A 12510-nucleotide genomic window follows, 5' to 3' on the forward strand; every position below is an offset into this window, starting at 1 on the left:
CAGGAATGCAACCTGTTAGTAAAACTGTTTTGATTTTGACAAATGAGAAAATACTTTTCTGGAACTCTTATGACCGGGCTTTTTTTTGCAAGTATCAGCTTGGACATTACAGCATCAGCTCTGACATTACAGAATCACAGAACGTTAGGGGTTGGAAGGGACCTCTGAAGATCATCTAGTCCAACCTTCATCCCTGTAAAAATCATATGTTGCCTGGCTTCGTTAATGCCAGCTTAGTAAGAAATCAAGTTCCCCACATTTCAGCACCGCACAGCTGAATGCTTTTCTGCAGCGTGTGTCACCCTGGGAAGCAGCAGCCACTGGCAAATTTTACAAACCAGACAGGAAGGCAGCGTTTACTTCCGCAGCTCTTTTTTTTCTCCCTATATACATTTGAGACAGGCGATCAAACAAGCATACAGCTATTTATTTGCCACTACTGCAGTTAAAGCTCATTTGAACCATTACACAGAAAATTGCTTTTCTTTCTCAGTTTATATACCTGACCTTGATAGCTTTGCCGTTCGCTGGTACTGTTGCCATGGAAATGGGAGAATGATCTTTCTGTTGATATCTTTGCATAATTAAGGGTCCCTGAGACTGCTTAGGTCAAGAGATCATTTTCAGAGCTCAGCTCCTCGGAAGGGGTGGATGTTATTCCACAGAAATGTGTACGGGCTGATGTGATTGTCCCTTTGACATCCTAAATTAAACTCTGGGCCCCCCGGACTTCAAGCTAAGAGCCAGAAATATTTGCCAAACCTGCAGATTTCCAATAACACTGACCTTGTGAGGCTGCTTTTTCTGGGTGTGCCCAGATGTGCAGAACTGCCAGGCAGTGAAGGTCGTTGCCACTTGTCCGCTGAGCAGTGGTAAGTGGCTGTGTAATTGATCCTGACCAGTTTGAATTCGGTGTGAAACACTATCACTTATGCTGGTAAAAGCCTCTGGGGATAGAAATCTTGGGCTCTCCAGGGTGTAGATTTTTTTTTTCCTAATGAGTTCTCTTAAAAAGCCTGATGTTTGTACAAGGACAGCTTAAGAAAGGACAAATAGGAGCCTGTCCTCCTCCAGTGGGCATTGACAACACTTTCTTTCTTTCCCTGCAGACTTAAATACTCAAAATCGGTCCCATTTTTGACAGGCCATGTTTTCTAGATTTTTTATCTTAAGAGTCTTTCTGAAGGACCACACTTTTCTTGAAATCAAATACCCAAGCCTCAACATGACAATCCAGCTCAGGCATCACCAGCACAAAACAGGGACTAATTTATGTTTTTAACACAGGATGTTCCTCGTTTAAGATCCCAGAGTAAGGAAAAAAAATAAATAAAATTATAATGGAGTCAGATCACTGTTTGCAGTTTTATGTCTTAAAAAAATTGTTTTATAAACTATATTTCATTAGCATTACGATTACGTAAATGATGCTAGCTCCATATTAACACTTAATCCTGTGCTTTGGACAATTTTTAAGATGTTCAGGGAAAATCATCCACATTAACCTTGTGGTCTGGCAAGCCAAAGTGGATGGGTGCTGCTGTACTGTTCCCATTTCCTTTGCCTTTATTTTTACACAGAGATTTCTGAAAAGTCTATCTGCTTATAGTTTCTGGCTCTCTGAGCAGGTCTACATTTTTGATATACCCTTTCTTTTTCCCTGCATGTCCTTTCTGAACAAGCTGTGTGCCCTTTCATATCAGTATTCCAGTCAAGTGAATTCTTCCCTCAAATCTCCTATTATGTACGAAAAAGCAAACACTATGAGGTCCTTTCCATAACTTCTGTAGTTTGACAACCCCTCTTTGCTAGCACTGGGTCTGTCATCTGGGTTTAATACCACAAAAACAAAGACTTTCACCGCATGATATAATAACTATAAAAAAGATCCAGATGGCTGTTAATAGCACAATAAGACTAATTTTCAGTATATTGTTTCAAGATGACTTGCAGAGATTTAGCCAATTAAAAATAGTAAGCGTTGGGCCAATGCAGATTCATGCCTCAGTCTGCCAGTACACCTAGGGTCAGTCTATACAGAAAGCCGTCATGAGATGGAAGAAGTCTTGTATTGGGAGCTTTGAAAATGGGTAAAACAATGGAGAGTGTAGTGGACAAAATAATTAAGTGCAAATGTTGTAGGAAAGAAGTAGATGACATCTAGCCTGGTCCATCTGGCACCCACAGACAGGATCTAGCCCTTTGGGACATTTTCATTGCTTTGTCCTTGGAAAAGAAAGGTAATGAGTTTTCTAGGAATAAGCTGTCGGAACGAATTCCGTCTCCTGGGCTGACTCCAACGCAGAGCTAGGCACTAGGTCCCTGCTAGAAGAAGGGGCAGTCTGAAGGAACATCTGTTTTCACATATGCAGAGCGTCCAGAGCAGCCAAGGTTAGATTATCCTATTAATATGTTGCTCCTATAACTAACTTTATGGTCATATTTGGCAGTTAATTATTAGATACCTTTGTCTGTCCTAGAAACAGAATAAAACCATAACATTTTTGAACCCAGGACTACGTCATGGATAAAACCAAATCCTCCTGCATTGGTTTTGGTTGTGAGAAAAAATGCTGCTCTTATGTTGGGTGTTTGCTCTGTAAGGTGCAAACAGAAAAAACAAGAGGACTGTTCCACCTTTGAAAATAAACCAAGATTTAATAATAGTATCCTAGGTAAAAAAGATCTGACCCATTAGAACATTGCAATTTATTTTTTTTTAAAACAGCAAATTAGTCCCTCCAGACTTCCCAGTCAATCTGCTTTTGTGAGACTCTTAAAGAACCCCTGAAGTGGAAGTGGGTAATAGTTTCTTGTCTTTTTTTCCCCCCTCTTAATTCCTTTAAAGTAACTCCAGAATCACCTTTTAAGGAAGAATCAAACGCTGTAAGAAATAGGGAAGTGAACGGTTTCATGTGTGGTCAAGAAATCAAGCATGTTCAAGAAATTCGTAAATCATCATTATTGTAAGGATCAGGACTTGTTCTTTTATTTTTCTTTCATTTGCTGCATAATTTTTTGAGAATGTGTTTATTTTGGCTTATGACTGTGGCCATCAATACCAACCACTGGGAAATTTGTTCTGTCATCCATTACTGGCATCTCCAAAAAAACCTTGAAAACGTTTTTTACTTCCAAAAAACGTAACGTGACTGCAACAAGCAGTCAACCCATTAGTCTAACTGGATTTTAGAGAAATGCACCATTGATTGTGAATTTATTTACCAAGGATTGTACACAAAAGGATTGTATGATTGCTTGCCTGTGATGGTATTCAATGACAAAGTTCAGTGGAAAATTAGCTTTAACCTTGGGCTTGAGGATCAAGAAGCACCAGTGCAATGAAAGAATTACTGTCAAAAAACGTTGGAGAAAGGAATTTTAGAATGTGAATGGAAAAATCCCACCACAAATTCAGTTCCCCTTAAAAAAATTGTAACTACTGAAAAATCAGCTTAGAATGACATCACATTTTAATTCTCTATATTTTTTTAACAGCTCACATTAAAGACAAGGAAGAGGACATGTTTTAGTCACGCACTTACTACTTTCTTTGGGAAACATTTTTTCTTCTTTTGTAGTTTTAGGATCAGGAAATTATGGAGGTGACATGGGACGTGATCTGTGGGAGGCCTTAGCAAGACAGGGATTGGTAAATCCCTGGTTAGGTGTTGAGGTGGAAAGTCCTTGCTGCTAGCCCCAGGAATTGCCTCCTCAACATTAAAATTCTCAAGGTATCCCCATCGCTGGTCATAGCCATTATTTTGTCAGGCTTGATGGAGGCTTGAAGGGAGACTTGGATTTCAGTCCCTGCTCCACTGAATATTTAATATAAAATTAGAAATATTAATAAAGCAAGGATTAGGTAGGACTCTCCTGAGAGCAGCGAGTGCCTCATGACTAATCTGTAGAGTAGTCTCTCTGACCCAGTGAATAATTAATTATGTAATGTAAGTGGAACAGATTCAATAGCCAAGAATGAGCATCAGGCAGGGAGTCAAAATGCTCTTGTGGGAAAAAGGGATCTGTAATCCCTTCGGCAGAAGAGTGATTTGAGCCCAGACCTCCTATATTCTGAGCAAATGCTGCATTTACTAAAGGCAGCTTTAGTTTTGGGGGAAATTTTCGAAAAGTGGCCCTGCTTTGGCAGCAACTGCCTTCTTGTGCGTGCTGGTGGTGAGAGGGCTGGGTGTTGCACGCTGGGCCTAAGAGGAAAGGGGTAATGCCACCCGATAAAAATCAGTCTGAATTTAGTTGCTGTTGCAGCCTAGGTTTTTGTTTTGTTTTGTTTAGTTTTTTTTTCCTAGCCACAATACTTTTGACTAGCAGTGACTTCAATGGATTATAAATGGCACCTACTAGAAAGCAATGATCTGAACTGCCAGTAAATATCTATTTTTCAGTTTCACAATATCACTTTGAAAGGGCAAATAACACTTGGGAAAATGGGAAAGGACATCTGCGGTTACCAGTGGTTTTGTCTTTTTTTTTTTTAAAAAAAAAATGTTATAGTTGTGCCTAGAAATCACCTGAGATTAGGCTAGGGACTGTGTATGTGCTAGTTAAAAGACTTTCTTTGTGCCATCAGCCTTATCGTCTATATAGCCAAGAGAAAGTGGAGGAGGAGAAAAAAAAGGTTCATGTGTATTTGCAGGAGTTCATGAGCTACTGCTCAGTGGCAGGAGCAGAATTGAAATCCATGTCTGTCCTTTCTGAGACGAGAGCTCTACTCATAGATCAATATGTCTAGCAGAGTTCAGAGATTAATGTCATTTAAAGGGTCCTGAGGGAATTGATTCTCAAGCCTGTGCTCTGGCTACTCTGCCGAGCTGCTCACACCACCCACAGTGCATTACTCTGCTGAGACTCAGTTTTTACTGAGGAGTGAAAAGGAGCTTGCTCCTCTAGACTCCAAATGATATCAGTGGCTTTGGACTGTTGAGTATGTTTTCATTGCTGTTCACAGACTAGTTTGCTAAAAAAGTCGAGTTGTTACCAGTATTCTTCCATTTGTCTCTTTGATGTTGGTGGCAACTCACCAAGTAAGTCACTTAGTCCTGGCTTTGCTCCTTGGAGAGACTCAGGTAGTGAAGTTAGGAGCAGCTCACAACTCTCCTGAACACTGTGGTGAGCAGAGCTGCTTTCCTCAGACACCAGCGAGACCGAGAGCCTGAGTGCGGGGCAGAAGGAGTAGTCAAGGTGCAGGTTAGAAGCTCTGATGGAGCTGAATGAAAAACATTTTCATGTGTAGTCAGAATTGCTGCCGGGGGCTTTCCCAGCAGCTCTCTGGCTTCCAGTGAAGTGAGTGGTTAGTGAGCAGTACTACTTTTTTACTACTGTAAAAAGTGGGAAAATAAAGCTAAATGCAACTTTTCCCATCATTAGTTAGTTACAGGGGTTTGGATTTATTTGTTCGTATATAAAGTACAAAGAACATTGCTGATGGTGGCTAGTGAAGAGTTTAAGAAACAAGAGAGAATTTTCAGCTAAAAGGCCCATTTGTCGTGGCAACAAATTTAGTGAACGATTGTGAAGGGTTCTTGCTGTTTTTTAAACAGTGTTTCCTCCAGTTATTATATAATCTTTGCTTATGTATCTGGCTTTAGTTCTTACTTCAGCAGGCATCACGACTGAAAAGTGGATGTCAGAAGTCTTAAAGGGATTAGTGCTCCATATATAACCAATAAAATTGATTTGTGAATTAGGGGCCCCCTTCACAGAAGTAATAAAGTTTTCTTCCTGCAAGCAGTGAAATTTCTTTCTTGTAGCTGTCAGTGTAGTCGTTCTGCATCGGCGTACGGTATCGACAGTGTGCTCAGGGCAATAGCAGAAAAGGGCAGAGATTAAATAAGGGAAAGGGAGCAATCTCAATTGAGTAGAGCTGTTCCAAACCAATTGCAAATACAATAAAACTATAAGGTTCAACCCTGCTCTTGGAAGAGTGCTCCTAGTAGCTTCAGTAACAGTGTAATGATTTTATACGATGTTGGTAATGAAAATGTGTCTCAGAGGTGCTGAAACCCGTACTTCTTGTGCACCAGGACTTCAGTACAGCTATGATAATCAGCCAAGTCAGAAAACTTCCCTTCCTCTATGGAGTGATTAGTGCACCTTTCAGGATCTCAGCTGGTGAAAACCACTGACCAGCAGTTGGTCTCTGCCAGAACAAGATGCACGGGAAATACCAAAATCCTGCACTGAAATGAATGCTAAACCAAAGGCAACCGAACAAAGCCTAGCGAAGAAATTTGGAGTGGAAGATCTCTGGTGAGCAAGGTTTACATCTTGGGAATTAGAATTAAACTGTAAGAACAGGAAAAGGGAAGAAAAATACTTTTTTAAACAGAAGATTGAAATGATGAGAGCATGTTAAATGGACAGCTTGGTTAATTGATGAATAAAGTTAATGCTGTTCTTGCAAGAATTGAATCCTCTCCTGACAACAGGATTCATGCCCAAGTGCTCAGGTGAGTGGGACTATATATATGAATTTCTAAGGACCAGCAATGTCTGCAGAGCAGCCTCTGCAGGTCTGAAGGCAGAGGGTGGGACTGTGCAGCACTAATCCATTGCTGCTTGCTTTTTGCAATAAGCAACCATGCAAATCTGACTGAAATCAAGTCAAGCCAAAGTGGTTTTTGCTGAGTGGTGCTCCAGAAGTCTCTGCAGCCCAACTGAAGAGATTGTTAGCGTTGGGGCAGAGTGAGCAATAATGCTAAATGTGGAGTAAATTGATGGATAGGCTGTGTACAGCTTGTAATATCCCAAAGGCCATTCCATGTTCACTGGATATAAAAATTTAGTCAGACTAGGGATATTTTTCTATTTTCCAGAAGTTGTCTATATTATGAAGTAATAACAGGTACATACTTTAAAAAGAATATATTGGCAGTAGGAAACAGTAGAATGGAGAAATTAAATCTTTTGTGATGTTTTTCTTGTTTCCTAGTTAATTAATTCTGGGACTGACCATTCAGTGTATATAGAGGCAGAGAGACAAAAAGCTCACCAAACTTAATGCTGTTTGACTGCAGAGGAGTAACAATATCTGAGCTTTTAAAAGTGAGAAACAGCCTGCTAAGTTGCTTCTAATTTCAAAGGCCAGAGCATGAGAAGGACGACACAGGAGAAATTTAGAGGGTCCTTTATAAGGCAAAGACCATTCTGTTTGCTGACACATTAAGGCACAAGGACATAGAAAGATTTTACCATGGTTTATGAAGTCCTGGTGGGGCTGGGCCTCAGTATCTGCAAGGTAAGATCTGCCCCTGCCCCAAAGTGTTGCTTCTTCATGTCACCCATTTCATAGACAATATAAAACCCAAGCAATGATGGTGCTTTATTTTTTTTTAAAGTTCTGCAGTTTGAGCCATGCAGTATTCTCTCTCCAAAACCAACATGCACTTGATTGCACTCTATCTTAGTGTACTAGAACTAATCTGCTAAAATATTCATGCAGCAAAGAAAAATGGGAGTAAAAAAAAATAAAGTATGTGCAGTGTGTCAGAATTAATGTGCCTACTGGAACATTAACTTTTGTATTTCTAAGATTTTTTAACCTTGCCACCTTAATGATGTTCTGACACAGCATTTTACATTTAGTATTTTTCTCTTTTTCAAGTTCAAAGACAAAATGAAATAAGGATGGGAAAGGGAGGGGTAAGTGGAAGAAAATAAAAGAGGACCAGGCACAGTAGAGCTGAGTCCTTTGCTTTGCAAGTAAAGCTCATAAATACCTTGAATAATTTCATACATAGGATGAAATTTAGAGCATGCAAACATAGAAACCTATGCAATAATTAGGCAGGAAGAAAAAGAGTTAGTGAGATTTAAGTTATACATATGCAGAGCTGACCCTTAGATAGTTTTAAATACATTTCACCCTCATATGGCCACTCTTCTAAATGGGTGTGCAAGAAAAATTAATGCATTTGCATGGAATATCCCTCATGTCTGTATTTTGTTTTCATTTTTTAGCTATGTATTTCTGCTGCACGTGCTTAACAGTGAGCAGACTTTATCAATACATTATTTTAAAAAATATATAAGGCATTTATGATGTTAAAGGCTCCTGCATAAACTGCAAGAATGATTTTGAAAACATTGAAGTTGAGTACCTAACTCTATTCTGCCCCCAGCTACAAATTAGAGATGAAGCTTTGTATGCTCTTACTCATATAATGAAAACTTATTTTTGGCAACAAACCAGCCTGGGAAAAGTATATTCCAAACTGCAAATTTTATAGAAGTTAAGAGTGTGAGAACAAAGAGGAGAAGAAAGAAAGGCGGTTTGTAATGAAGACAGGTTCGTCCAGTGTAGCGCTGTTGGGCATACTGATCACCTGCTGCATCAGGTCAGAGAGCACATCTAAACCGTCATGGAACCTGAATGTACCTAATCCATCTTCCAGGTGTTCGTGTTTCCTTTCCCCCAGCCTGCACAAGAGCCCTGCACAAATGCATTTTCTCTGTAGGATTATACAGGTCTTTCTGCACAAAGCCCATTGCAAGAGATGGTCTGTGGGCAGCTCTCCAGTGGAGCACGTCCTGTGTTAGCACTGAGGTGATGAACTTTAATTAAGAGGAGGAAACCCAGAGCATCCTTAATTCATGAAAATAAACTTCTGTCCATTGTTTTAAAATTGTATCTTTTAAAATGCATTTTAAATTCAAATAGGAGAGCTCAAGCTTTAAGGTATTCCTTCATTTTCTGGCTGAGCAAACCCTTTGCAGAATTAAATTGCATTCTGTGGAAATATTCATGGCCAAGGATATAAAAATATGAATCAATGCAGAAAAAAAAATATTATAAATTCTAGATTCTTCACTCTCCCAGATTTCCCTATAAATCTGAAGCATATGCAGTTCTTCATCATACACTTTTAATCAAGGCTATAATGAAGTGTGTGCTCAGGTCACTTAAATGAACTACATTTCTTGTGTCTAAGTTTAATTAAAATATCTCTTCGCTGAATTGTGTTGTGCAAAATTTTCGTTTGTTTTATGTTGGTTGTAATTACAAGTGGTAACCCGCCATGCAGCTTTATGTACTTCTCTCATAAACCTGCAGTTTAATCTGTATGAGAGGGTTAAAGGCACAGGTAGGAGCATTATTCTCCCTAAAACAACTTTCTCTGTTGCACAGGTTTCCAGATAAATAGAAGTCTGCTAATTTCCGAAAAAATGTAGCTTTATCTAGCATGAACTGACTTTCACCTTCTCACTGCCTCTGTTCCCTTTACTGCTTTCTTGGATTCTTTATCTATAATTAGACCATAGACTAAATTCACAGAAATATTTTAAATGCGTATTTAATAGTAAGCATGTGCTTAAATCCTGGGGGGTACAACAGGAATTAAGTGTTTATAAGTGCTGTGGTAATTAGGGATTGGATCTATCTGCCTTGTTGGTTCAGGATGTTTCAAATAGAGACAGGTCCCTTCTTTGTCCTTTCAGTCTCGTACCACCAAAATCGTACTTGGCTGCCTGGGAGGAAGTCCGTTGATAGCTGTCACTGAAAATGTGGTACTTGGGTTGTGCAAAGTTTGACATCCATTCATCCTTGACAGGCAAAATTGCACTGGGCTGCCTAGTTAGCAGTGTCTTGACAGCAAGAATGTTGTGCCCTGTGGATTCATGGGGGGGTTTGAGTGGTTACGGAGTGGACAGACATCACGAATGCCTTTGGGTTGCCCAGCGCTGGGAACTTGATATGAAGAACTTGTGGGGAAAAAGTGGGTGATGATTAACTCCATTATTGGTCTCGTGGCCCTGCTCTGTTTTACATCTGCCTTTATCAGGTCAAACTGATGTGAAAACAGACTGTGTGATGTGAAAACAAACTGTGGAAGTGTTTATTGTTTTAATCAAAAAGCCAGATGGATCAGGCTAAAACCAGAAGGACTGCCATCTCAGATTAACGCAGATGTACTGGGGGTTCATCCAACCCTGTATCTCCACTATAAAGGTTGAGCAGAGTCATTCTACACAGATGTACTGGGGGTTCATCCAACCCTGCATCTCCACTATAAAGGTTGAGCAGAGTCATTCTTCTCTGAATACATATTCCTACCTCTCAGCCCACAAAAGATTAGGGACTCCCTGCGCAAGACTCCCATCTGAATTGTCACATTTAAAGAAACACAACATTTAACAAACCATTACAGAACTTCCATGAATATACCATCCTTTTTCAGATGTCTGGAGCATCCTGTGGCAAGGACTTCCATACAATAATGCAGGTGTCTTCCAAACTTTTGTGTGATTACACTAGAAGCACTCTATAGGGCTCTTATATGATACTCTTGAAGTCAGTCTCCCAGGGCATACGCAGTCACAAAAGTACAATTCTTAAGAGCAATTCGTTAGCATGAATCAGAGATGATGCTTTGAGGGCTTCATAAGGAGAAGACAATTGTGTGGGATAAGCAATAATCTTTGTGAGTTAAATTTTGTCAGCTGTGCCTGTCTTTCTTGGTGGTGGCTGAGTACTACTCAGTTGCAGAGAGATGTATTAGCAACGCTGATGTCAAAGCAGAAAATGGAATCCAAGTATTGCCCATGCCTCTTCTTCAGGGTCCTCAGTGCTCTGTGAGGTTGGGCTGCTTATAATTCTTTTTTTTAGGTGAAGGTAATGAGTGCCTTGTAGAAAGGGCATAGTTCTTTGGTGTTTAATATAGAAGGCTACAGACACACTGAAAAGACCTAACTGATCTTAACACTTCTAAAGGCAATGCCTTTGTTTTCTCTGTGGTTCCTTTTGTTTAATCTTTATATAAAATTTCATCCACAGAATTCACCTGCTGCTGAAAACTTCCATGATCATTTAATTCTCTGGTATACTACAATTTCTCTTCATCTCCCACTATAACAAGCATTGTGTACATAACCCATTAAGGCAAAGCCAAAAGTCCCTGTTATTTTCTCAGTGCTATTAGCCTTTCAGCTGTCATACCACCTTTTTACTGAAATTCTGCCAAGTCCTCCAGGCTAAGCAGAGTGAATATATATCAGCAGGGACCTCCAAGAAGCATAAGCTATTTCAATATTTGGCATACCTTTCTCTGAATCACCTCTGAACAAAGCAGGGTGGTAGCAAAATAATATCAGGATGTTAGAGGATTTGCATTTGGCAGAAGTACATAATATTTCTTCCCATTTGTGGTGATTAAAAATCCCAAGTCACTTTCTATAAGAGAAATACCATGTTGTCCTGACTCAGCTGTAGTGCTGAGCAAATGTATTTTGGAGGTACTGTACGGTGGGTTTAGTTTTCCCATGTGGTGCTGCCTTTGTTCTCAGTTTCTGCCCTCTGGTTTGGCTCTTACACTTGATTCCTCACTGACAAAATGATACTTGACTGTAAGCTGAAGATACGGTTACAGGAGTTATACAACTATCTCTTCCCCTGCATTCCCTTGATTCTTCGTCTGCTATCCCCATTTTCGTAGATGAGGAATGAGTAATTAAGAGACTTGCCCATTTAAAGAATTTTATGGCAGAGACACTCACACATTCTACCTTGCTGCCAGAATATAATTGATAACTCCCTGGTGTGGGGGCTGAAATTTGTTTAACTGTCTCACCACATTTCCTATTTTTGTTTTCTCTTTCAGACTAACAGCTAAAGCCGTTGCTGTTCTCTTACCAATCTTGGGAAGCTCATGGATCTTTGGGATTTTGTCTGTCAATGCCCATGCATTAGTATTTCAGTATATATTTGCTGTTTTCAATTCACTACAGGTAAGTACCTGGTGGGAAGATTTATGGCTACCGAACTGCTGCTGAGACCCAATAAATGGATCATTAGCAATGTTTTCACATGCTTGTGTTCACTGGGTTTCTCCTGTTCCTCCTCAGTCTGTGCTGACCACATGGTGCTGGAAATGGTTTAGTCTCTGTATGGACAGAACTTTTATCTCACTTCTTAGTGTTTCCAGTAGCAATAATTAAATAAATGAGATAGTGAGCTTGCAAAATGAAATTCATTTTTTCCAGGACCATGTAGTACAGGTAGGATTCTTCAGTAGAGATACAAGAAAAATTTTGCAGTGTCAGTCTGAGGCTTTGCTACTGAGACTAAAGGAAAGCAAACAGAAAGCGCAGCCTAAGGAGCGAAGTGGAGCTGACCTGCACGCTGCACAGGACCTGTGCACATAGACCGCTGCCCCCTCATCTTCTTAAGACACCAGTACAGAAAAATAGCTCTGCCCAAGAAGGAATGTAAGCATCTGCTTAGCTTTAAGCAGACATTTCAGTAGATGCATAAATCTATAGATGTGTTATAATTCTTTCCTGAATAATCATTACAAAGGCAAAGGAAAAATGAACTCCTGTAAATCCTTTTTTGTCTCAGGATCAAATAGCAGTATGGTCACCAAAAGAGTGCAACAGAGTTCTCCTCTTAAGCTGATAAGAAAAAGGTTCAATTTTAATCCAAAATAAATTAAAAAAAATAACTTTGGCTGACTATTCCCCAGAAGAAAATAAAATCATTTTGGGAGGGAAAGA

The 12510-nt window shown here is 39.8% G+C and overlaps 1 protein-coding gene across 1 annotated transcript in view; it reads left to right on the forward strand.

Moving 5' to 3' along the window:
* Positions 1–12510, forward strand: part of LOC104272084 (probable G-protein coupled receptor 133) — a gene marked incomplete at its 5' end in the record, with an annotated part of 66274 nt that overhangs the window by 49375 nt on the left and 4389 nt on the right. Inside the window, one exon of the mRNA XM_009866978.1 lies at positions 11616–11742. Coding sequence (XP_009865280.1) covers positions 11616–11742 — 127 coding nt within the window. The remainder of the gene's footprint in view (positions 1–11615; positions 11743–12510) is intronic.

The sequence above is a fragment of the Apaloderma vittatum genome, unplaced genomic scaffold (assembly GCF_000703405.1).
Source record: "Apaloderma vittatum isolate BGI_N311 unplaced genomic scaffold, ASM70340v1 scaffold2303, whole genome shotgun sequence".
Taxonomy (NCBI): Eukaryota; Metazoa; Chordata; class Aves; order Trogoniformes; family Trogonidae; genus Apaloderma; species Apaloderma vittatum.